This window comes from Syngnathoides biaculeatus, chromosome 20 (genome assembly GCF_019802595.1).
Source record: "Syngnathoides biaculeatus isolate LvHL_M chromosome 20, ASM1980259v1, whole genome shotgun sequence".
NCBI lineage: Eukaryota > Metazoa > Chordata > Actinopteri > Syngnathiformes > Syngnathidae > Syngnathoides > Syngnathoides biaculeatus.
The window spans coordinates 8,678,154-8,705,505 of NC_084659.1; the positions used below are offsets into that span (position 1 = coordinate 8,678,154).

Consider the following 27,352-nt stretch of genomic DNA (forward strand, 5'->3'; position numbering starts at 1 on the left):
TACCGAGCCCCCAGAGCTAATTTACTTTAATTGTCTGCAAATTGGACGTTCACTGGGGTGGGGTTGATAAAATATGTAGTTGACGAGTGTGGTGGACTGTCGTTTGAAAAAGACATTTTGATATCAAGAGAAAACAAGATTGGGCTCTTTAGTGACACATTCTGGTGGAAGGATTTACTGCAGACAGTATGCCTGCAAGAACTATTGGGTTCAAAGTTCAACACGCTTTTTTTGCATGTTATAACAAGACGGACTGTGGTTGTAGTAATGTTTTTAAAAAGAAGGTCACTAGAACATTTGAAAGAGCGCTCCAAACAATTTAGTGCGCTTCTGTACACACTCAACTCCAACCATGAAAAGTACAAATATTGTTCAACTGCATTCAATATGTGTTTTTATGGTTGTTAACTCACAGGGGATCGGTACCGTGAAAGGTTCTGCGAATAATTAATGTGCCATCATTATTTTGGTGACCGCCCCCTGTCCCCCCCAAAAAAAAATGAGTAGGAAGGAGGTCAGTTTTAAAAAAGTACAAATGAGCTCAGCTCGCAAATAAATGGGGGGTTTCCAAAACAAAAGAGGGGATGGGTTCCCCCCAAAATTCCACAAATAGTTGGTTTCGCAAATCCCAAACCACAAATGTGTGCGGGTCCACCGACTGCCAAGTCCGTCTCGCACGTCTGCCGCCGCAATGGCAGGACGATACCAGGCGTATGGAAATAAAGGACGCGGGTCAGCGTGATGAAAAAAAGGTTGAGGTCATATGAACTGAACACTTCACACATGAGAACTTTATTCTTTGTTTCAGTCAGAATGAAAAGAGTATTTTCTCCCCAAGGACAAAGAAAAGAGGAATCGGGCAGTGGAAGATGTGATGAGAAAGTCGAACAACCAACTCAAAGCGAGAATGAAAGAGCACTGGATCAGCCCGAGTTGGTCGGTTATCGGCAACCTCGACGACTTGGGGTCACGCCGCCCCCGCGGTTGCGGTGCGCCGACAGCTGGTCAGCTGGTCGACTTCTGTCGGCTGTCATGCAAACACAACTTTATTGCTGCAGCGCCTGACATCCGACTGCCAATCGGTGACGATGTGGCCTACGTGCACTTTGACATTCTGGACGACTCTTCTTCATTGTAAAATATATCGTATCATATACACTTTGCAGCTTCCTGTTTTGCTTATTTGTCTACATGCAAAAAGACGCATGCAGTTACACACGGGTTCCTGGATCACAACAAAGCAGTGTATCTGCATTTTGTCAAAATGGCACATTTAGTTAGCGCTGTGTGTCTGGTAGCGAGTACATATGGCCCAATTCTGGATAACCAACAGCTTGAAATAAAATAATAATCGCGTGCTTTTGGTCACAAAAAAATTATTGATCAGCCCATTGAATTAGATGGAAAATGATCAGTGGACACGAGCTGAACTGGCAGTTATTAAAATTAGAATATTACAAAGGTGTGATTGGCTGGCGACCGGTTCAGAATACTCTGCCTTTGGTCTGAAGATAGCTGGGATAGGCCCCGGCACGCCCGCCACCCTAATGAGGGTAAGCGGATCGGAAAATGAATGAGTGACAAAAGTGATGTCGGGCGATTGTGACACATGAAGCCATTGCCAAAAAGCATGTGTCACAATCGTATGAATTCCATCTGTTTGAGCTTCCATTCATCGCTCCGGCTGCCTTGAACATGGGACGTTCCCCTTTCACTTTGCAAAAGGAGTTTTCTCTCTTACGAAAGGTTGAAAACAAGGCCACAAAAAAAAACAACTACTAATTGGTGTAGATAAGCAGAATGTTCATAACAACAGTCAATATTGAAGATTTGAACCAGACAACTTGGTTGGAGGTTTCGCACCCCCCTCGGGGTGCAACTGCTGTTTACGACATAATCCCCATCTCTGGAATATGTGTCACTCTTGTATGCAGGCGTATGCCCTGCAGTTAAACCGTGCTGCGTGACAGAGTTACGAGAGAGAGAGAGAGAGTGCATAAATCATGCAGACTGACAAAGTAATTCGTAGTGAGGAGCTTTGGTGGATAGTTGAAAAACTGAAACTTTAAAATAGCTTTTTTTTTGGTTTGTTTTTTTGGTCTTGGAATATAAGCGGTTGGGGGTTTGAATGCAGGATTCGGGCCTCCTGTGTGGAACTTGCATGTTCTCCCTGGGGTGGTGTGGGTTTTTCTGCAGGTACTCTGCTTTCCTCCCGCATTCCAAAAAGATGCATGATAGATTTATGGAAAACGAAATTCTCCTTAGTCAGCTGGGGTAGACTCCGGCTCATCTGTGACCCAAAAGAAAATTGACTATTAAGCAGATACGAAGATTTAAATCCCCTTTTGTCAAATGCATGAAATTGCATTTTACAGTATTTTTACTTCCAACAAAAATTCCAAACATAATTATGCCAATTCAACACCATGAATACATTATTGTTATTACTTACATCGTTCTAGTACATAAAATGTGACAAAAGCTGCACGCACACAAAAAAAAACTAAATGCATTTTGCTTGACTTCTTTGGTAAAACACAGGTTGGGGTTTCCGGTGAGGTCTAACAAAATAAAATGAAGCCTGCTGCAATGTACTGGTGAGCTAAATCATGGATTATGAATGCATTAATGTTGTAAGATTAACATTATTCAGGTTGGGCTTCTTGCTGACCGCAATGGGCGATAACCATGTAAAGAAGACAAGGTTGCTTTATTTTGAAAGACAAGCATCGACATTAGCGTGCTGTTTCCGCTCACATCGTTGTACTTGCCACAGTGGCTTCTCAAATCATGCTGTTGAGCAGCTCAGAACGCAACTAGACTCTCTTCTGGAGTTTTAACACAGGAGACTCAACGAGGACTTTCGTCACTGAACATGGCACGCAGTGTACATGTTGTGGATGCATATCAAGAAATGGCGTGCAACTTTTGAGCGAAAGCAGACGGAGGAAAAAAAAGAAAGAAAAGAAAACAAGCACCAGAGCCGCCGCGACATCAGCGGGACGAACTTGGGCTTTTCTGCCCGGTGGGAGGTGTCTGGCTGGCGGCTCGCAGCTGCTGCGCGTCGGGCAAATTGCGCTGCAGCTCCGGAGCTCATTTCTCCGTCTATCGGCGGGGCGAGTCGAAGTGATGGCCGAGCCGTGCTGTTGTCGGCTTTATCTCTGCCTGTCTGGGCTTTTTCGCCGAGCATCTGCGGGTTTGATGTGACGCACTGTCGTGACGCCGTGTGCGCCGTTTCTGCAGCGGACCCCCAGCAGGAGAAGAGGAGGGGGGGGGGGCCTCTTCATCAACTTTGTGGCTCACATATCAGCTGCAGGTAACAGCCGTGCTCGTTTTGGTTTTTTTTTTTTTTTTTTTTGGGGGGGGGGGGCATTCAAAGTTGCAAGATGCTCAAAAGGAAATTTTCTCTCACAGCCTGCAAGATATTTATAAAGTCACCCAAACTTAATTGTTTCCCAGAACCGTTGCTGGAGTCCAAACATGACAGGCATCATTTTGTCTCACGAGACTGAGATTAATCTGATTGTTTCTCGCATGCTGATGGAACTGGTGACAAATGAAGAGTTTATAAAAAGTCAAAACAGCACGCAAGTAGATGGTCCAAAATTGAATCAAATTGCAATTTCCTCTGTGTTATTAGACTTTTTTTTTTTTCATAACATGGATGCTAATTGTTTTCTTCCTTCCTGTTAATAGCACAGTTCATGTCACTTTAACCTCGCTTGAGTGTTCTCATGGACAGCAAAAGGATGTGACGCGTTCCCCCGTATTAAAAAACAGAAGTGACGGCTTTTTTTTTTTTTTTTTTTTTTGCATAGAAAACTAGGCTGTGATTGGCCAACGCAGTTCACCGGTGATAAGAATAACATTGACATCGCGTGTTCTAGTTTGAAAGCTGCCGGTCACCGAGAGAGGCTGCACTTTCCTTGACAACCCCGACCTGTTGGGAAATCAAGAGTGAAAGCACACCGCGTGGCTCATTTCCTATGACTGTTGCGCGTCATCCTCCCAAAGTGTCATTGTTCCACCTCACTTTGGATCATTCGAGCTACCCCAACACCATATTTATGGTTCCAGCGAAGGTGCGGTCCACATAGTCAGCGGGAATGTGGCACGCAGCTGCTGCACATCCCACAAATGCCTTTTGGCCACGGATGAGACAAACAGCTGTGTGGCTTATTCGTCATCAGTCGACATCACCTATTGTCTCACGCGTCACCGAGTCTGTCTGCAGGGGGGACAGCAGGTTGGGACATGGTTGCGACTTCCTCGAGGCCTGCAGGGCATCCGTCTCCTTCTGCAAGCGGAGGCTGAAGGCTCGGTCCGACACATTAAAGAAGGGGCCGAGCTTACATTTGGATGCGCTGGTGTAGAAAGTTGTTACAGGCTTTGTTTGAATTCCTTCAAGCCACTGTAAGATTGAATTTTTGTAAGATTGGTGGAGTGCCGAGATAACGGCTTGACAACACTAAAGTCATTGTATTCATGTTAAGTGGCTGCACATTTATTTGCTGAACTAAAGCAGTTGTTTTTTTTGGGGGGGGGGGATAAGGCATTTTTGGGGGGTAATTTGAACATCATAACCGACAGCCATTTTAAAATCAGTTCCCCATAATAGCAGTCAGTTTAGAATAAAGTCTTTTTACCAGAAAAAAAAAAGTTTGTCGCTTTTGCCGTTCTTTAGTAATCGGAAGTACTTCACCAAAAACGCCGCTCTGTCTAAAAAGTGGAGAAAGCGAGCTTTATGGTGAAAAGCAACATGTCAAGCAGGAACGTTTTGTGATGCCTCAAAATATGAAAAAAATATACATGAGAGAGGGCATTGCATGGCAAAATAATAATGTAGTCACAGATTTGCAACTAAGAATCACGCCGTGAACGTTGCTTACGCATCACGTGGCTCAAGTGTGGCATTTTTGTATGGCGTTCGACATTCACGCCATAATCCTCCTCTCGTGCACGCTTTCCACGAACATTCGTACCATCCATCTACATACCGGTACGCCGTTCAAGTGTTTGGTCCCTAAACCTGCCCTGCTTTCTCTCAAGCCAAGATTCACCTGCTAATCTTTTTCTTCCATTCAAAAGCTGTGCTAAGCTCACATCCGAAGGGATGCGAAGCCGCCACCTGCAGGCATCTGTTCGCCATAACGTAGATATTTCTAACCTGGTTTGAAAAACGTACTTGACGGCTATACACGTCAGGGGCACTAAACTGTTGGAAAACATCTAGAGCAGAAATTAATTTGATGTTATTTCAATGAAAAATAAATGTAAAAATCCAATAAAATATTTAAACCATATTCAATATGAATGTATTTTAATTTACATAAAAGTATTGAATTATTTATCTTGAAAAAAAAAACAAGTAAAAGTTTAAAATATATATTTTTAACAATGCAGGAGTGTATTTTTCAACATTATCCTTAATTTCTCAGTGATTAACGCGCAAATGCTGCCGGCGCATCCAGGAGGAAGGCATTTCCGAAGGTGGACAATGCGGCGTTGATCCAAATTGGGATTGTTCGACCTTGGCGTAGGTGCCCACCGCTGCCTTTCATAGAGCTGAGCAAATTTACTTTACTGATAAACATACTTTACGCGGTTTCCAGACGTGCCCGGAGTCGCTGTGCAGCCATTCTATCCCTGTCACTCTGATTGACCTCTTCCCTAAGCTGTTAACTGGCCGGCGAGCAGACTAACCTTGAGGTTAGCCAGGCTGCGGCGACTTTGGGATAAATTGGGAGCACTGAGCAATAACGGGCCCGAGCTTCTGCATCACGCCACTGCATTTATTAAAAAAAAATAAATAAATAAAAAATACACATGGAGTGATTCAACAGGAATTTTCAATTTTTCATGCATCAATGATAGAGAGAAGCTACACGAGCTGGCATTCACGAGTGCAAGTGATAGTTTTTTGTTTTCTTCATTCCCAAATCTCGGACTCGTCTCGGACTTTCCATTGTGATGTATCTTTTTGGCTAACTCGTAACCTCATACAAGTTTTAATATATTCTTCTGCAGTTCGTTTGATGTACAAGCTACTCTTGTTGACGAGCCAGCGTTCCAAATGCCCTAATCTAATCAGCCACGTCTTGGCTTGTAGGGGTTACTCATAGGTCATGACATTCCTTCAAAGTTTAAGGTGGAATTAATTCATCACTTGCGCCGATTACTTTGTATAATTATAAGCCATTCTTATTGCACTCGAAAATCTGCAATAGTTTTTCCTACCGTGCCGTGGCTCTCCCTTGAGGAATCATCAAAGAGGCCTGGGCATTGTTGCCACTTCTCAACAAACATTTCCTCCCGTTTCATTGTTCCACTTCACCGCAGTCACAGCAGCATCCATCTTCCCCCTTTTGCCATGTTTACTTACCGCTGCGCAATCCAGGGACAACACGGTCGTCTTATTGATCAATGACAAGAAACACATCCGAGCAGACGGACAATAAGTCACACGTTTGTTTGTAGACGAGTGACTTTCTTGTTAGATCCTGGACATTAGTTCCGTACTCATCCAAACAATAATTCAATGTTTATTTCTTCTCATTCCAGTGACAAGGAGAGAATCGGACCAAAGTGGGGCAGGTTAGGCCAGGCTAGGCCTACTTAACCAGCAACCCCTTTCAGAGGCCCACAAAGGTCAACCTCCACAGACGGCTCAGTGGACCGTGGATTCCCTTCATAGTTTTCTCTTATCAGGCGTCAGGAGGCCCAGACAACATAATTTGGCTGTCCATGCCTTGGTGGATCCCCACTGGATGTTGGCACCAGGATGGATTTGGGTGTTGATCTCACAGGCGTCACCTCCTCGCAGTACTTGCACCTCCTCTGCTTAGATTGCCTGTTGATCTCTCCCTCCCTGGTTTTCAAAGGAAAGCCCCCCACTATCTCCTGGGGCTTCCCCCAGCCCTCCGTAGGGACTTGCAAGAATGTTGTTGTCTTAGGTTGAACCACTTTGGATCACAGAACATTGTTTGGATGATGCTCCATTGCTGTTCCCCGTTAGTTTACTTTTTTATGAGTGGTTGAGGAGGTGAAACCTGAAAAGAATTCCTCCTTGGTGGTATACAACAAAGGGGAAGGATGTCAGACAGTAAAAGCACCAATAAAGCGGTGAAATTCATCGCCCCAGCCCCTCCGTCGCCGTCACCTCAGAACCCCCGCAAAAATTTGAACGGGTCCGCCAGTTCCGACACGCATGTGGTCGAGAAGCTGGAGGGGGACCCGGAGGGCCACCAGGAAGTCCAACGGCGGCAGCGGCGGCACACGATGGATAGAGACTCCAAGACGGCCGAGCATCGATTCTTCCGCCGGAGTGTCATTTGCGACTCCAACGCGACCGCCTTGGACCTGCCCAGCAAGGCGGCTGTGATCCTCATGTCGCCGCCGGACTGCGGGGGGACACCCATATCGTTTGCTTCTCAGCTCTTGGGGCCTGGGCCCGCAGAGACAGATCCCCGGGAGGGTCTCCAGGGGCCCTCTATTGAAAGTGCCACCCCTCAGCCTTCTTTAGGGCTTAGCGTAGGATCTGGAGAGGGGCCAAACCATGATGTAGGCAGGGACAGACTGGCACATGCTAGTCCCTCCAGTAGTGGTGTTGTACTTAGTGCAGAACGGGTAAAAGATCCCAGCGCGACGGTGTTCGATGTCAATAACAAAACGGGAGACAAACAAGACGAAGCCGCAAAAGATGGAAAGTCAGCCGAGGAAAAGGAGAGGGAAACGGAGCTGGCCAAAGCGCGCGCCGAGCAGCGGGAGGCCGAGAAGCGAGTGCAGGAGGATATCGAGGAAGCCGAGACCAAAGCGGTCGGGACGTCACCGGACGGACGCTTCCTGAAGTTTGACATCGAGATCGGGAGAGGCTCCTTCAAGACGGTGTACAAGGGGCTCGATACGGAAACTACGGTGGAAGTGGCGTGGTGCGAACTGCAGGTATGGCTTCATTCTTAAATTAACAGTGGCTCAATGAACAAGTGTTTCCCAACCTAACTTTGGCGAGGCAGATATTTTACTTTTGGAAAATTTCACAGTTCACCGTCAAATAAAATAGAGAAGCACTGCGGGGCAAAATCCATGACCGGTGTAGTAGTGTGGAAACCAGTCTTGCAAGTCGCGATTTAAACATTTTTACAAGGGTAGCCGTTCCTATATCCCCAGGTAGAGCACTCCAGAGTAGAAAATGCCCTCTCTCAACTTTGTTTATTGCTCTCAATGTAAGACCAGCATGTTTCGAGTGTATGACTGAAGTCTCGAGACCGACTATCACGCTAATTCGCTGTGAAGAACAGCAGTGCGAAACGGGACAAATCGGGGCGCGAGCCTCCACAGGATGCTCTTGCTGCATTGTTGTGCACTGATGCAATGCTGAGGATGTGTCGAGCGGCAAGCGTGAGACCTAATCGTCGTATCCTGGATGCATCTGGGCAGGGAAGAGGGCAAGGCAAAGAGAAGTCCATTTCAAGGAGCTCCGTAAGCGTCCGATGTACTTCTCGCAAGTCAAAATGACGTTTACGGCTGAGCTGAAAGAAAACACATGGAAGTGCTTGCAGTCGGTGGATTGCCAAAGAAACATAAACATTCATCCTCTGCGATGGTCGATGATGTCATTAAATGCACTTCGACACTTTGCAATGCGTCACAAACGCGTCGTAAACCTGAAAGGAATTAATGTGGAGGGATGCCAAATAAGGAAATGAACTAACCCCGGGGTTGCACTGTAACCCACAGTCTCAGAAGTCCTGCGAACTGAGTGGGAATGACATCACAGGATTCTGATTGGACACTTTTCAAATGCTTTGAAGCAACGGGACGAAAAGCAGGCATTCGCTCATCTCCTTTGAGTTGCTTTCAAGTCTAAAAAGTAATGGTCTCAGCATTTACGCATTAAACGAGCATATTTGTTTAGGTGCTCAGAGTTAAACTAGATCAGGTGAGGCTTCTCCATCTGTGGGCGCGAAGAGGATTCTTCCCCGTGGCTTTCTCCCCTCCTCTTTTCCCTCTCATACATCGTGTCACAAGATGCTGCTCGGGGCTTCCGATGTTCCAGGAGCCGCACGCCTTAGAAATGCCACTTTGTTTACCCAGAAACCAAACATTCAGCTCCCGTCGCGCCCTCCCCTCGTCGTCTGCCGCCGCGCCCAGCAGGTGGGTACCGGTTCGACTTTAAACGGGAGATGCCTCGTTCTGTCGAGTATATCCTGGATTAGCGGAGTGCAACGCTTCATTTAAAACTTGATCTATGGGGTGCGTTATGTAAGAGTGTCGGGCCCTGTGGGGATGCCTGCAGAGACGTGTTGCTTCCTACAGATTTTCGCTACAATCCCACATGTGTGTGTCAACGTGGGCTGAGCAACCGCTGACATGTTGCTGGAGTAAAGTTACATACATGCACACACGCATACATGTCCACTCAGTGTGGGGCCAGGGCAACTGGAGATGTGTGGGAGTCCCTTATCTACATGTCCTATCTATATATAATGATAGAAAAGACCACCAGCTCGTTTTCATGCAAGAATTATTTAACAATTTCCATTGTGAATGTCGACTGTAAAAAGGTCAAAGGAATTCTAAAAGTTGGCAGATGAAAAGCAGGCGCTGCAAGATGGGGGAGGGATGATGGAGGTCGGCGCGAGTGGTGGGCCCTGTCAGTGTCAAGTGAGCGTGTCCAGCGCTCACCCACCATTTTTTTTTTTTTTTTTTTTGGTGGGGGGGGGGGGTCGTGATTTGAGCTACCATGCAAAGTCTTGAATGGCGTAAAAGGTTTGTTTGAATGGAGCAAGATATGAGGGATAATGGTGGAGGAAGGGAGAAGACAAAGGGGTGCATGGGGGGGAGAGGCAAAACTGGAGACCTGAAGACTGAGGGGGAATTTGTGTGTGTGCGCGTGTGTGACCTTGAGGCTCTTAGCTCCATTGGAACACGGAGACCTTGAAATTTCTCTCAACGGTAGCACAAGGCAGAGCGCCCCCTCCCCTCACTGACACACACAGACTACCATTACGTCCACACTTTTGGGGGGATTACAGAAGGGGGTGGGGGGTTGAGAGTCTCTCTCTCTCGCTCTCTCTCTCTCTCTCTCGCTCTCTCTCTCTCTCGCTCTCTCTCTCTCTCTCTCTCTCTCTCTCTCTCTCTCTCTCTCTCTCTCTGTGCGTGTAATTACGGTCACTCAGTCAACATCAATGAGAAAAATCTTCTGTATGTGAAAAATTTAATTTTAGTTTCACTCTGAAAGACCCAGTGAAGTGTTTTTTTTTTTTTTTTTTCTTTTAGTTTTCCTCATGTGATTGTGGTTAAAACAGGGCCCAGTGACCCAGTTGGTCCCCAGCTTGATTGACGCCACCCTAGCTATATAAGAACTCGAGCATCTTTTTTCATATTCGGTGGTTATCAGACACAATGATGAGGTGCAGTTACAGTAGCTAGCTTTGCCTACAAACTGAAAATACATCTTCCCTTTGTATATATTTTTTTTACATTTTTTAGGCTGTATGGTTAAACCTGCCGCTGGCTACTAGTGTAGACTGATTGTGTGGCAACAATGGGGAAATACTAGTATTTTGGGAATAATAGCCCATCAGCAACATATTGAAAAGAGAACTATAAACTAGTGGCTAAGACCACGGTGCAGAGAAAACACATAATTTGTAATGATTTTTAAAGCATGATTTTTTTTCTAACCCCACTCCCTCAAAAACTTAATACATTAATAAAAATCATACTATTGGAGTAAAAAGCACAAACCAGTTTAAAAAAAAAAAAAGGAAAAACCAGTCTGTCTGCACAGATGAACCATAGTGCGCATTAAGAAACGTAAAAGTGGTGTCGGAGATCTCAGAGAAAAATAAATACGAGCAGGGTCCTTCCGGGGATAGGCAGGGTGACGTGAGGCGCTCAGACTGAAGGTTTGGATTTCCTTTGCAAAACAGCAAAGGGCAGTTGGGTCTGACTGATCGATGTTGACATATATGCCATAGACCATATACGCAGACTTACAGTTGTTGAGTGAGTTTTAATGTAGGCTACAAATGATCAACCCGATTGTCAATCAACTTGCAAAAATGCAATTCTAGAAACGGTATGTATGACTTGTGCAAATGTGTCTTAATCATGTATTGAAAACTATACCCTGATGCCAGTCAGTTAGGAGTATCGTGAGTGTAGTTGATTTGGTGTATCAATTATATTTTGCAAAAATATTTTTTCATCGATCATTTTACCATGTTTGAGTGGACATGTTAAGCATGACAACATCCACCTGCACACGGACGATAAACCTTACAATATAAGTGTATTTAATTTGAACCCTTTCAACCTCCATCACGACAAGACAAAATTCTGGTTGGAATATCAGTGAAAATATTAGAGGGTTTCTTGACGATGCATGATGTCAGCATGGTGATACGAGCGTGGTGAAGTAACCAAGTCCAAAACACCGAACCCCTGGAAAGGTTTGAAAGGATTTTAAAAATCAGTTTAAGATCACGTGTGACAGGTCAATTAAAATCCAGGATCTAAAACTGTTCACTTCACAGTCGAGAGGGTCAGGCTTTGAAGGCAAGAAAGTTCGGCCAAATGAATGCAATGTTCAGTCATCCAACAGAGACCAGGTCGGAGAGTGCTCAGATTTCATGTTGTCTTAAGCTACGATTCACAGAGAGCAAAAACTGTGAAACGTCCACCTTGTTGGCCTTGCAGCAGAATCCCCACCAACCAGAGACACACACGGACCAGTGTGCAGAACAGGTCAAAATCATGTACATCCAATGGAAAAAAAAAAAAAAGGCATAGAATGAAGGGAACACATTTCAAGAGACTTAAAATTAGACTAGTATGTGTGCAAAAGTTTATTGTGCTTAATTTTGAATGAATTACTGTGTACATATCAAGCAAATTGGAGCAGTGATGAATTTCTCAAATTAGCACTCAGAGTGCAGTAATCCTCTAATAGCTCCCTAAACTACATTCCAACAGATTGATCACCTACACATAAAAACGCCCGTGGCCAAAGGCCCGGAACCAAGGCCTGGGTGGATTTATGGGCGGTAAAAGCGTGAAGTGCTTCAGGCCCCGAGGTTCGTAGCCAATTGCCGACTCTGGAAATGTGAGACTTTCACAAAAAGCCGTGCGTCCAGTCCAGGAATCTTTGTTATTGTTGCCGGTACCAACTGAAGCATTCCTAAAGTTTGAATTGGCTGCCTCGATTTCAAAAGTGTAGCGTAACGTTCAGGTCAGGCTGATTCGGTCATTTGTTTTCACGCGACAAGATAGGTTTGGGTTTCCGGCGCTGTGTGTTTCGCCATCACCTTCTTTACCTCTATCGCAACCAGACGTGACTAACAAAGGAAAGCGTAGCGTCTGATGCTTCCTCATGTACAAAGCATCCTCTCAGCCCTTCCTGTCACGCAGCGTGTGTTTGTGCTTGTGTGTGTGTTGTATGGCGAGGTCGGGCCGTTCCGGCTTGAAGAATTTCATTAATGTCGATTCCAGTGGTAGCTCAATGTGGGGTGAAACTGCTGTTAGTATTGAGGGAGGGTTGTGGGATGAACTCGATAACGTCCTTAAACTGTCTTAGATTTCTGCGCTGTAATTGCAAATTGTGCATACGCGTGCTTGGGTTAGCATGTAGCGTTAATGCGTTTTAGAATGATTACAATCATTTGAAAATGAGCGTGTGTGTGTTTCTGGGTTCTGGCTTATAGTAATGCATGCATCTGTGTGGGTGTTTTTTTTTTTTTTTTTTACAATGTGAAATCGGGACAGTGAATGCATCAGGCAGATGTTAGATGACTTGTACAGTGAAACCTGATGACAGGGCTCAACCTCTCCCCCCCAACCCCCTTGCATCAGCTTTTCTCTTTCCAATCAGATTTGTCATTTAGTTCTGCTCATCTCATTATTTCCCTTTTACTCATCTGCTTGTCGCGCCATTTTAATCCCACCAGCAGCACTGCGCGCCCTCCCACTTACCCTTGACATCACTCCAACTCGCTACTTTCGCATCAAACATGAGGCATTTTTCCCGATTCTTTTTCTGTCCTGAAGATCATCACATTACCTTGTACGTCATCCTTTCTTTATTTGTAAGGAAGAAATGTTTTTATTTCGTGCCAGTTCACAACAGAAGTCCCTTCCAGGCAGTTTACACATTTAGCAGATTGTGAACCACACTGATCCGTCTTTTGTCATTTTTGTCTATTGTTGTCTATGAGTGTAGCACAGTTGACGTAAAAACCAAATAGCAGAAATCTGTATCCTAGCAATTGGCTGCATTCACCACTTTGGATTATTATTATTATTTTTTTTTTTTAACCATGTGTCAAGCCTAACTTTTGCAGGAAGACTTGTCGCCATAGCGATGACATCATCTCTTCTCCCCCGTTGGTGGAGAGTTGGTGACTGTGCATATGTGCGCTGCCCCCAGTCTGAAATCAGCGTAAAATGACCCGAGTTAGGTGCACAGCCAAGGTTGCTTGCTTTTTAAGTGCCGCCTCGTGTCTCGTAAAATCCTGGCCTTGGCCGCTTTTGTCCTGCTCTTGTGTGTTTAGGGGGTTGGTGTGTGTGTGTGTGTGTGTGGGGGGGGGGGGTTCTCCCTGTGAGATTCCCCACATTCCTTTGGTGTGATGTCATTGAGGAGGTTGGGGCGTGGTAACTCGGTATTGTGTGTTGTCATTTTTCTTTGTGCCTGTGTGTTTTCATGTGGCATTTCAATTCTGAAGATAGAGACAGGAAACGCACGAAAGGCTATGCAAGCCAGATGGACGGGAATTGTTGCGTCGTTATACTCCCGCGGCTCCAGAGGCTCAACACTAAAATTTCATCGAGAATCGCAATCAACGGCTGCATCAGCCAAAATTGACGGATGATATTTATAGCAGAATAAATTACAAATGCAGAAGTTTATTAGTTGGTCTGAAAATAGAACGAGACGGAGAAAGCAGTCTGATATTGAGGCGCATCGACCTGGCTCTGTCATTGTCTTGTCGGCTTTGTTTGGGTCTCTCCCTCCATGTCCCCCCCCCCCCCTCCTCATTCGAGGCGGATGGCGAGAGACATCTACAGCAACATAATGAGAAAGAGGGGGGACAAAGAGATTCTTCCTAGCGTCTGTCCTAAAAATAGCAGCACAACGGTGGAATGGCATCTTTGAGACACTACTTGACTGAATGGGTTGAAGTACAGTGCGCACAATGTCACTGAGTGTTCTGTGCTTGCTAATGTGCTTAGTGGATGACACCGTGACCCCTTGTGTGAATTCTGAGACAAGCAACTGATATTTAGCACTTTAAAAAATTGCATGGCGTAAAATCTGCCCAGTTTTGGACGATTGGATAAGATTGTCAGGAGAAAAGCACGATATGAGGTACTGGCAGTGTTTGGGCCACCGTGATATGTTATAGTCACCCATCCCTCAACAAAAAGCACTCTTTGTGAAATCATTGGAAGTTCCCAACAGATTCATAGGTGACAATCCCTCGTAAAGCGGCCTGTGTGACGAGGTCACACGCCTGCCGCTGTTTTGAACTCGAACCACGGGAGGCGGCGGGAGAAAGTCCCGTCTATTTCTCTTTTAGTACGTCCGAGCAGCTGGGTGATTTGGAGCCGCCCTCATCCAAATCATCATCATTTTCCTCTTGCCAGAAGCACTTCTTTGGATTCCAAGCATTCCGTCAAACCTCACTCGTCAATGTATGAAACGCGGCCAAAAGTCCATGTCGGCGACTCGGGCCGGGCTGACCCCAATATCAGGCTTTGCGTTAACCCCTGCGGTGGCATTTCACTTGTTGCAGAAATTAGCGAAGATAAAAACAGGAAGTGGCAACATTGCTTAACAACTTCCTTGGGGGCGCAAAAAAAATCCTCACCTACAAATGGAGACTGGAAGGCAATAAAACAAATATAATAATGGATAATAAATCTCTGATGTGATAGTACATTTGATCACATAATTGTGAAATCCCTGCATGAGCCGTCATTTTTTCTTTAGTAGAAAAAGAACATTATTCCAAGAATAAAGTCTCCCAAACGACAAAGCAGCACAATGTCTAGTGAATTCAAGCAAAAACTGTTTATTTTAAATTCTATTTCATTTTCATTCCTGTAAAAGCATTTTTCTTTAACTCCTATTGAGTTTTGAGAGAAATTATGAAACTTTCTTTCTCAAGGCGTAAAAACCAGAAAGTTGTATTTTTAACATATTTAAATAATGAATTTCTTCCAAAAATTTGAATTGCCCAAATTGTTATGGGGAGGTCCTTGGGGAAAAAAAAAATTCTCGGGACTAAAAAGCTTTTCAGTGACTTATTTAGTCCTACACAGTTGCCGTACAGCTCACATCAATTATTACAAAGCAGGGTCGACAGACGGCTCGCTTATGTTTGTTTACCATCCTCAGTACTTTTATGTGCAATGGACGCACGCGGGCAGCTTTGTCATGTCATTTTCATTGAGTCGTCGGGTGATCAACAGCTCAACCCCGTCGCCCTGTTGTTGACCCGCTCCGGGGGGGGGGGAGGACACAGCGCCAAGTGTGTGGCGACCAAAACAGTGGGAGGAGAGAGTAGGGAAATAAAATAAAAGACATTCGAGTCAGACATGCATCGTGTGGGAGTCTCGTTTTTTTTTTTTTTTTTTTGATGGGTGTTTGTGCGCTCATTTTAAAAGCCTGCTTCCATTCCCCACTGCATGAATATTTGATCGGGAATACCTCTGGTGCTGAGTTTGCACATGTGCAGACTCCAGATAATGAAATGACGACGTAAATACAAGCACATGTGCACAATGGTTGCATATTTATTCATCACTTTGGACTGTAAATGAATGACATGCATGGTAGCAGGCCATAAACATTTTAAAACCAGATTACCGTTTGCATCTAATCACAGATATAAGATGACATGCGAGCGGTGCAATCGAGGTGAGGCACTGTAGCGGCACAGACGAGGAGGCGCAGGCTTAATGGCAACGTGAGGAACTAATGGACTGTAGATCCCCTGTGGTCTGATGTTTGGCCCATTTAACAACCTGCGCACTTGAGGAACGGTCTACCATCCCCCTCTTTGTGCTCTATTCCAGATGCTCTCCAACACCCTCCGGGGGGGACATTGCACAAAACTGCTTGCGTAGCCTTCCATTGTAGTGTTGCATGGCCCAACAATTTCGTCCTACATGTATTACATTTGAATGCAATCCAAAAAGCCCATCTACATGCTTGTATAATGGGCAAGGAACTGTGTTTACTGACGTCTTCTGTATTTGCCGTAGAGCAGGTTTTTCATGGTTATCTTTGAACGCCAAAAAAAGCTTGTATGTTTGTGCCTTAAGATACCAATTTTACCTCAAGTCATCTTTCCCAATTGAAATAAATGGAAATGCCATTTATCTGTTCAAGCCTCCTCACAAAAATGAAAATATAACAAACGTTTTGTAGATCAATATAATCGATATAAGATGAGACGATTTTCTACTTTATGGAAACATAAAGTCATGCTATCACAATTAATTGATTGTGGACTACCTTCTGGTGCGTGCACCTTGGCTCCCTGGGATCAGCACAACAGAGACGGAGATACGTAGAGACGGCCAAAACTCCTCAGTAATATTAGTTTTCACTGTGGATAAAGAGCATATGCCCATGAGAATTGGTACATCTGTGTACCTGTATTGCCACGCTGTTTGTGTTCAAGTATCTGTTATAACGCCATGACATGGAACTTATTCGTTAGCACGTATATGGCGTTTTGCATTTTGTCTGTTAGCATTGTGAGGGCTTTCCTAAGTAAAGTGGTGTGGTTGATCACTGTATTTAATAATCATGACCCCAAAAGATATGTGATGGCACATGATGTGTTTGGTTGGGAGCATGTTTTTTTTTTGTGACTATTTAGGGTATCAGCTTTGTGGTTAAAGTAGCAGGTGCCGTCGACAGCACATCCGTGCTTTGCGGTTACTGCGCTATACATTGCAAGAGAGCTGTAATTTACACATCTAGGGCGAATGTGTCTGGATGGTATACCTACAGAAACTCTGAACGATCATCTTGCACACATACAAATGCAAATAAGTTCTGTGGGAAAGATTTTTGCAGGGTACCTAACGCCTGACAATATGTAGCATGCAAGGGTGCAAACCTAACAAAGCGCGGTATCATGTTGTACAAACGCCACCTACGCGATTTGTGTCATGCAACACTGCCACTTTGTAAACCCGCTGTGTTGTTAGCCTGTCAGCACATCAAGCAAATCCAGAAGATCATTTAATAAACGTCAGTCACGTCTGGTGGCGTGATGAAATCGCTTGGAACAAACTGGGCGAACTGGAGTCGAGCGCTATGCGATGTATTTACTGTCACGGGCTTATGGCAGCCTGCGCACGGCTGTCGGTATTTGTGAGCCAACAGAAACTGGGAACGCCTGACATTTCTTTACAGGATTAAAGCTTATTTGTGAGAAGGTTTTCCTTTTTCCCGAAATCTGCTTCCAGTGCTCTGCCGTGGAGGCCAATGTCCTTAATTAGCCCAAACATTAGCTACGTTTCAGATCACTAGCTTGAATCGGATAAGAGGGATGATTTAAAAAAAAAAAAAAAAAGGGGGGGGGGGTGAGGCTGTGCTTGAAAACTACCATAAATCGCCATGAATGTGAATATTGAACAATAGCCAAAAGTCCCACTTGTTGGAATTTGGAGTGGGGATCTTACATGAAAGTCATAGCTTCATAGCTAATACTAGCCTAGCCTAGTAGTATAGTCTTAATCTAAATTGAATTATTTTGCATAAACCCTCCTACATTTTGACCATGTGACATCCTATCCTCTGTTGCCTAAAGTCAGCTTGTTAGCTGCTCTTTGCTATGTCTTAGCAACTGTTGGCGCACTTGAAGGAAAAGGTTTAGTCAGTCGCTCTCCTTCCTTTGTTTATACTCCTCGCTGCTCATCTCTGGTTCAGTCTTGTCTTTGTACGTCTAAAAATAGCCACCATCGTGGGCTGAAGGTGTAAGCGACAGCAACGGTGTAACAATACATATATTTTCAGCTTTTGCTTTTTCATTAGGATTCTGAATTTAGAGGATTGAAACACGGAGAGCTTTGTCATGTAAACTCATTTATACTGACTGCAACTAAGCAAATGCTAAACAATCAGCTCACATCACTGTTAAACCCAGCGTGCAAAATGTTAAAATGTATCATAGTGTGCGCCAAACAGTGAGTACAGTTCCGCACATGTCCGTGATGCACACTGACCTACACAGAAAGACACAAGGCAAGGCATTGAGGGTCTTGTTGTGTAGGAAGGTCACGTTCTGGGTCAGCGTGAGGATGTTCCATCCTGTAGTCAGTTGAACTAGTATCTCCTAAGCTTTATAGACCCAAGGCGCATACTTTACATTAGAAAAAATCTCACGGAAGCACACCGTGAAACTAAAAATGTCACAATAAGTCTGTACTGAAATAATTGCGCCCGCTGCTGTAAATAAACCTTTGCTCATTGAACCATCTGTTTTGCTGTTTACTTTGCAGTATCTTTTGTAGTATCTTGCCCTGATTGTCGGCCGTGTAAACAAAATGATTCCTCATCTCGCTCCGTGCCTGTTTTTTCCTAAACAAGCTGTGAAGGAGGCCGGAAGCCTGCGGCCGTTCAGACTTTTCGTGCGATAGGGATCAGCTGAAAATTACGTGATCGCCCTCAATTTCTGAAAATGTCATTGGCCCGGGACAAGTCTGTTACTCTAAGCTATTATGTGGTTGTATGATTGGCGACAGGTGCCTTTTACCATCCAGGTGAAGAGTATTTAATTGTTCTGGAGATTTCTATACTGTACGTTGCTGGCATAGGTAGATGGACAAAGATACAATATGTAGTAAAGAAAATAATTTTGGGACCATTCAAGTCAAATTGGCACGCGTAGTTTCCCGCTGTATACCTGACACAGTAGTCAGGAATGGGAACTATTTTGGAACTAATAATCCTCCAGTAGCCATAAAAGTAGTTTATGATTCACTTGAATGAGACTGTCGCTACATACGGGCGTGGTCGTCGCAGCAGGTGAAATGTCACCAGGGAGCTCCTGCGACGAGGCGGACCTTGTCAACAACTTCCCGTGTCGCCGTGCAGTCAGAAGTTCTGTTTCCGCGCCGCTATTTCTGAGCTGCGGCGTCGTTATCGTGTAATAAGTCCATCAAAAAGCACGGGCGATTGCGTGAGTTATTTGCTCGAGCAAAACAAGGGTTCACAGTGGAATTCCAAACATAAGTGTTTATACTCACTGATGCTGCTGTGTGTGTGTTGGCACGCTCCGGCGTGTAGACAGGTGCACCTCTGATCCTTATTTTCTCCCCTCGCAGGCGCTTTGCACCTGTATAAATTCGACTAGCTGTCAATAGTCGATGTGGACTAGCAACGAGTGTCCACAGACGTTATGATTTTTATGTTAAATTGATGGGCAATTTGGACGTTCAGCCCCCAGAATTGCTTGCACTGCACGACCGTTTTGAATAGCTGTCAAGGGAAATGATTGATCTGCTACTTTTATTTTGTCATTTGCAAGTCTACTGAGCAGTGGTAAAAATAATATTCATAAAATACAAAAATAAAGCAGCGCAAATGCTAAATAAGGAAAGCATGACAAGCTCCTGTAAACACATTCCTGTCATCCTCAAACGGAAATGCGACAAATGTCCATTTTCCGCCCAAATATGATGAACTGTACAGTCTGGTTCACAGGATTGTGGGAAATGCAGTCCTCGTCATGTGAGACGTCGGATAATTGGCCATTCAAATATATCTTTCGCCTGTCAGCTCGCACTTTTAACTGCAAGGAAAGAAAAGAATAAAACCGTTCCAATAGTCTTCCTTCCCTGACATCATCCCATTCTTCATTGTATGGATATTTTAAGCAGCTATTAATAAGAAATTGTATTGTTGGCTTCTTCTCTCGCTGTCCTATTTGAAAGGGAAACGTGTTGGCTCTTGTGCAGCTTGCGCGCACAGTGAGCTCACCTATTGTGCTTGTCTTTGTAAAGCTAATCGTAGCCAGATGTACTTTGTGATTAATTACAGCTTGTCCGTTCCGAGGCGACCGAGTTGTACATTGTTGTAATTATCCACTGAAAGTCTGCCAGCCATTAAATGGAACTCGGGCAGCTGAAATAGCAGGCGTTTTGGGACTTGAGTCAATGGGCAAACCCTGGTGGGGAGTCTGTTGGGTTTAAAGTTCACGAAATGAGCTCTTCTAGGTGTGGAACAGGTGAGGAGTGATGCCGTGATACCACTATTTTTCAGAGTACTTAAATTTTGGTCCAGTCCTCAGTGATATCAAGTACCACTACTCGATAATGCCATTACATATTGAAATTGAAAGTATGTTACCCTTAAGGCCATTTTAGCCCATTGAGGACAACTGAAATGGAATGGACCTTTCCGACTGGCGATCTTCAGCTCTGCCCCCCTTTGCTACAGTTGACAGAACAGAACAGTTTTGAAGTCTATTCTCTATCGCGTATTCCAGATAATATTGCGGTATATTTTTCGCCAAATACGTCAGACTTGCTCAAGAGAGTTCTGCAGAGAGGTCTCAACTATTTCACGCAAGGATATGTACACGGAATTAAGATTTTGGACGGAGCAGGACGCAATGTCTAGATACAGACATCCTAAATGGCGCGTACATGTCGGAGGCTCTCAATGATGTCTTCATAGACAACTTCCAGAAGGATCCCACGCTCACCTGGCAGTACTTTGGCAGCTCCTCCGGCTTCTTCTTCAGGCTCTACCCAGGTACCACAACCACAATTTTTGTGCATTTAGACGCGAACACGTCAAAGTCATTCAGTGGCGAGATGCCTTTAGCGATCCAAGAGGAAACATGGAACTCCTAGCAAGGAATGGACCTTTCCGATGCCGATCTTAAGTTCCGCCCCCTTAGCCATGTCGCACAAGCTTGCAAAATGGCGATTAAACAGAACAGTCAATTCTCAAGTCAATTCTCTATCGTGTATTCCAGATACTATTGGTCTTTTTTTCTTTTTTTTTTTGCCAAATTACTAATCCAAGAGAGTTCTACAGAAATGTCTCAACTATTTCACGCAAGGATATGTACACGGAATTAAGATTTTGGACGGAGCAGGACGTAATGTCAGACTTACAGCGAAGTGTTGGCGATCAATGGAAAAAAGTTTGACGCCTCACAATCTTTATATTAAAATCCAACAGGATAAAATAGTGGAAAGGTACTGCGCATGTAAAGCAGGGTGAGTACTTTTGTACTTGGAAAGATCACGAGTAATATCGTAGCCAAAGAGGGGCGTGTCAAGCCAGGGGTTAAGACAATGCGGCTATCTGATTGACAGGTCAGAAAAGTCCATTACTACTCAATTCTCCACTTCTCAAATTGGTTTAAAAAAAAAAAAAAAAAGCAAGAATACTTATTGTCACCCTCAAGGTGCTTGTGAAACCGCCATTATGCTCAACAAAGCCCGTGTATTCTTTTTAGCTGACGTAAGTTTGACACTGACTCATTGCGACGCGGACATCTTGGTCGCTCTCAGCTTTGCTGAGACACGGGGGCTCCTCTGCAGTAACCCGACCCCCTCTGAGTGCATCTCTGTGGGCTATTGCGTCACTCGTGTCCCTCTTCACCTTTTCCCTACCTCGTTCTCCATCAAAATGTGTATTCATGCAAGCACCGGAGCCATCTAATGACGTCCGGTGGATAGATAATGTCAAAAGAGGTATTACCATAACAATATTATTTTTTTTGTCGGCGTTTGTATTTTGCCCCTCTTGTGTGTGTGAATGCGGTGAACTGTGACCTCATGAGTGAGCGTGTACAACATGTCCTGCCCCCCGTGTAAACTCGGCAGGAAAGTCGACTCAGAGCGAGTTTGCTCATTTCCTCACCCCTCAATCTCACATCCGTCCTTCCTTGCGTGATTTTCAACACCGTTTCCCGGAGCCACTATGACATTGTCGTGTTTGTTCAATTTACTGCCTTGGATGATGATAAAGCTGCCAAATAAATAAATCTGGATCGCGTTAACCCATAAAGAACTGGATGGTATCAACCCGTCGAGTCATCGAAACGATTATTCATGTGAAGCAACTGCAGGAAGTCGCGCGTAGTGTCTGCGCCGGCCACACCGTCCCAGATGACTTCACTTTGCGGCGGCCGGCCGTATCAGTAGCCTGTGTCTGTATAACTTCTCGGCTTTCCCCCAAATCGGTTCCTCTCCCGTCGCCGTCTCGGCTAATCAGTCGCCGCACCGACGTGGGCCCCAGCTAGGGAGGAAACGGGCAGAGAAATCTAATGAGGGACAAGGTCGAGGCGATATAGTATCGGAGTGGAAAGTGGCTTATATAATGTGGTTTGTTGTGTTGTATGATATGCAAAAACCCCTTTTGGTGCTCATCTAATGTCGGCCTTGGTGGATGGAGGCCAGGATTTTATTATATTGGAATTCCTTTTCCAATAAAAATGTCATCCTGTACGACTTCCTCTTTTTGCACTCTCCTTTGTTTTCGGTTGTTTATTAGAGAAGTCGTGAAGTCGCACGTGTGCGTTTGGCATAAAGCGCGTACTGTATCCCTACAGCGTGGTTATCGATTTCCTTTCGGTGCATTTGCATGCGTTGTGTTCATCTTTTGACAACCTCTACCCCGTGACGCCCGTTACTCAGAGGAAATGGAGAGTGAACGCTGCGATGAGTTGCAAAAATACGCAGATAAAGCTCGTCAATAGTGTCATCTTGCTTTCGAGCTTAAATAACACACTGACACTGGCGATAGCACGTGGCCAAACAATATTTTTATGATTGTATTACCCATCCACCAATTATCTGAGGCGCTTATTCTCACAAGGGTCGGTCACTGGAGGGGGAAAAAAAAAAAATTTTGGTGTAAGGACCTTGCTGAAACTAGTGTGCATTGACAGGTTTTGTTTCACGCTTCCGTCTACAAATAACTTTCTTCTACTTTTTGATTAGACTCAAATGACCTAGAATTTAGGATTGATAGGGCAGCCTGTCATGACCCCGCGAGTGAGGATAACCACACATAAACACGGCCGTCCTCACTGCCTCCTTCCCCGTCAGTAAGTAAACAGGAATAAAAGGTGAAGTACTATTATTACAATTCTTTTTCCTTCGCGGCCACGGCGAGCTGCTGAAAACGAAACCCGAGACGAGCTAAAGTTCACGTTGGGCGTCAAAAGCGGAGGGCCCACACGTTTAATGGCGTGCAAAAGGATCCTCCTGCCAGATTATGTAATCGTTTTATCTGGAACGGCCCGCCGTCCACTCGCTGACACTCCTAACCCTGCGTTAGATCATTCGTTAGTGTAACAGAGTCGGGAATGGCCCAGAGATTTAAGTTACACGCTGAGGGATTCAAGGTCACACACGTACACACGCGTCTTGGCGACGCACGGAATGTTAAATCTTTCTTGTTTATGGAGGCTCGGTTGCGGGCTCTGCTTGCGCGGCCTGGCATATTTGGCCTCCGCTGTTTTTGGAAGCGTCAACGGAAGAAGTTCGCTGAACGGATCATGTGCATCTGCGCGGCCCGCTTGTTTATGAAGTGCGAACACGGCGGCCGGGCCGACGTGCGCTATACTTAGACGACAACCTTTTCACGCGCTGGCCAGTGCAAAGGTCTGTCAAGACAGACTTGCTTGAATTTGACTGTGGAAAAACGTCATCTCGCCAGAAATGCCACACAAATCATGCCGCTGTGCACTTGTTTGCGCACATGACACACATGCGCGCTATTATTAAAAGTGCGCTTTGAGGTGAAACGCATCAAAGTTCAAAGACGTGCCCTGCATACCTTCGGGGCAGTTACTTACGCCTGAACGTCGCCTGTTTCAAACAAATCTTCGTCATGGCTCTCTCTAATCGGTCAAGTCATAGAAATTTTTTTTTTTTTTTTTTTTACTAGCTTGGAATAAATTCTACAACGGTATCATGTATTTAGAGTGGAAAATAAAAGCCTTCTACCTACCTGCTATATTTTAATGAATTAGAACATATCAAATAAGGCTTCAAAACTGCGAAAATCAAGACATTTTCTCTGCTCTCAGACACTAAATGCACTGCAACCGCGCCCACAAAAAATGGAATGGTATCAAGGAAAAAAATCTCTGAATTCATTTTACAGGGTGTTTTAAGAGATTTAAGATATCTGTTGAAGTTACATGATGCAGTAATGAAAAATTGCCCTTTTGACCCATTGGCTGCGTGTTTCCTTCACATGATTTAATTGGACGGTTGTTTCCCGAGTGTGGGACAAAGGAGCCCCTTGTTGGTTGCTAATTTCAGTTTAAAAAAAAATAAAATAAAATCGTAGCCCTTCATCTGGATGGTTTGACATTTTGAAGATTATTCTGATGTAATGCTGTACCCAATATCACGCCGATTACACACCAAATTTTTCCCAAGGTATTAAATGATATTCTATGGGTCTTTGCGAGCTTGCCTTGCTTTCATGTTTTACACACTGGCCTCAATTCGTAAATGACTGCAGGTATAACACGCAGGAATCCGTGTGTGTGTCGTCATGTCGAGGATTACGACAAACTTTGGGGTTGCTGTACCTTTGTCGGGCAGCCAGACGCAGATCAATCGAACAATGCGTGTCGGGCTGCAACAGCACCCATTGTTAAGCACACGAGTGGGTGCTGGAGTTGCGATTGAAACCCAAATCATCCTGACATTAGTGGGGCTTCATTTAAAGTGTTCAAAGCTCAAGGTTTGGCGCTCGTGTGATTTATAGGTCACATCTCAAGGAAGAGGAGGTGCCCCACAAAGAAATGGCCATTTATCATCTTTTTAAACACAAGGAAGCCCGGAATGCCATCGCCTGGCCACATTTTCAACAGGCAAGACTCCTTTTTCAGCCACAACTAGGTCAGATTTCAGTTCTACGAGTCAGACACATGGCCCTGGTTACTGCAATATGTAGAGTGGTGACTGATGGGGAAACCAAAAACCAGCTAAGTAGGAGGAAGGAATGAGTGAGGTGGGGGGGGGGGAGGGGGGGGAGAGAGTGGAAAGAGAAACACAAAGGGGAAGAGAGAGTGGACAAAAAGCTCGAGCAAACACATTTGGAATATAGCAGCAGAGTGGCAACAAGTCAACTCAAATCTCCATGTTTGCCTTCGGGGCTTTAGCACCCGCACTTGAAATGTCTTGAAGGTCCTCAGTGTGCCGATATGAGGGCTCACTCTGTGCCCCCCCCACCCCCACCCCCATCCCGCACTTACTGGAAGTCATTCATCCCTCTTTCAATCACTCTTATTCACAACAGATGCGCCCCCTCTCGGACACGCCGGTGGGGCCTAAACCATAACAAACTGTGTTAAAGGTCTCGCAATGGTTTTGCTGTACATTAGCAGTGTGCAGGTTTAGGAGCTTCCTCGTAGGGGAGCGACTCACGGGCCTGTGTGTGGCGTTTAGGAGACGTCGGGTCCATCGTAATGATGTACAAAGTTCCAGGTCCAGCAGGGAAATGAAGCTGATTGCGTTTGCATCTTAAAGAAGATGGGTTGCATCATTGCTGCTCAAAAAGTTTCTTTTTCCTCCGAGTCAACGACCCTGGCACTAGTTTTCAAAGTAAATATGATTCACCCTCTTTGCTTCCCGAAAAACACACCCTTGCCTCACAAATTAGCCGTTAAATGCCTCCTTAGCGTGGAATTGGAACGGATCGGTGTGTGCGAGATGTGGCTTCTTCTCAGGTTAGCTTCATGTGAACACACGTTTGCAGCCCGCCGAGAGCGCTGCAAAGCAACGTGAGATGCCCTAACCACTGGTATAGAATCCCGTAATTTAGACACTCAAATCTTATACAGCGGGGTGCATTGGTATAGGAACCAATCCCTGCCGTGAAAAGCACATATCTGCGAATAAAATGTCATCAAACGTAACAACCCCGCAGTTTGGGTTCCTGATTAGATAATACGATGTTTTCTTTGGGACTCTGTTTTGCCAAGCGCGGTTGCTTGTGACCTCCAAGAATATCTTTTTCATCAGTTTGGTTTGCTTGTGTGCAACTTTCTGGTTCGCCGCCGAGTGCTGTGTTTTGCGACCTTCATATCCCTCCCCAGTCTGATCACGGCGCATCCAAGCGGCGTGGGTCGATCAGAGGGGCTCAGGTTCCGCTTTAACTTCCCCCCGGGGCTGCGGGTGACGGGACCGGGTGGCTGGCAGCCTTCTCGCGCGTGGGCGCGCGTTTCTACGCGTCCTCGTGCAGAAATAGGCGAGTTGACTCAGACGTGACATTCTCACAAGGGGGATGTGTCGGTGGCTCATTTTGTTGGAGAACGCAGAGCTTACTGGCAGGGTGATGTGTGAGTGGCAGATGAGAGAGTGCAGATGTGAACGTGCGGGTTCGCCACGTTGAGGTGCGCGTTGGCTTGCTTGTGACATGGAAAGAGCGAGAGGGTATTTTTGAATCTGACAAACACAAGTCTCATGATGTTTTGAAGCTCGCAGGGGAGAGATGGAAAACAACCGACTTAACAAGACTGCTGGTGTTCTGCAAATTCAATTATGAAAAAGAAAAAAAACCCTCACTGGGATGATCTATATTTTGTTAGGGTTTGTTTTCATAATAGGCTGGATCCAAACATCAACACCCATTCACATCCTATAGCTGCATGAGAACTCATTCACTTAAAAAAAAAAAAAAATGGTTCTGCTGGTTAATTAATGAGAGAGGCTCTTTTGCACATGCTCACACGAAAGAAAGAGGGAGAAGCTTCCAGCACTCTGAGGTGAGGCGTCAATGCGGGTGGTTAGGCTGCTCTTTTTTTTTTTTTAAGTGCTGCTGGGAAATCCGAATGTTGACTTCCATCTCATCTATCATCATGTGACCACAGGGTCAGCCGATGGAGAGATGATGAGGATGTTTGTGTGTCAGCTGTTCGTAGATGATATCAGCGGCAGGCATGGCGCATATTTCAGGTAGAAACCACGACGCACACAATCGTGGTGAAGATGATGATGATTTTGAAGTCTTCTGATCGTAGACGAGGCTCCCAGATCATTACATCCTCATCTCTGTGTGTTTATACTGGATGGGAAACATAGGAGCAGCGTTACCAGTCATAAACAAGGACAAAAAAATTGAGTTTTTTTTTTTCAAGTTTATTTCTTTATTTTTTATTCCCTTACTATGTTAGAAAAAGAAGCAAATGTCAAAAGATTTGCAGGGGGAAAAACGCAAAATATCGCCACTAATTTGATTTGTCTACCTATTATCCCACCGGTTAATCGAGTCTTCCGATGAAGTTTGACTTTGAGTGTGTACGGTTTAAAAGTAGTCAACATGTCTGAACTTATCCATATTGTATAT

The 27,352-nt window shown here is 45.0% G+C and overlaps 1 protein-coding gene across 3 annotated transcripts in view; it reads left to right on the forward strand.

The window, feature by feature from the left end:
- wnk1b (WNK lysine deficient protein kinase 1b) overlaps positions 1-27,352 on the forward strand; it is a 70,786-nt gene that overhangs the window by 15,730 nt on the left and 27,704 nt on the right. For all 3 annotated transcript variants that reach the window (XM_061806775.1, XM_061806774.1, XM_061806776.1), the window contains exon 3: positions 6,562-7,941. In XM_061806775.1, coding sequence (XP_061662759.1) covers positions 7,093-7,941 — 849 coding nt within the window. In that variant the 5' untranslated portion in view covers positions 6,562-7,092. The remainder of the gene's footprint in view (positions 1-6,561; positions 7,942-27,352) is intronic.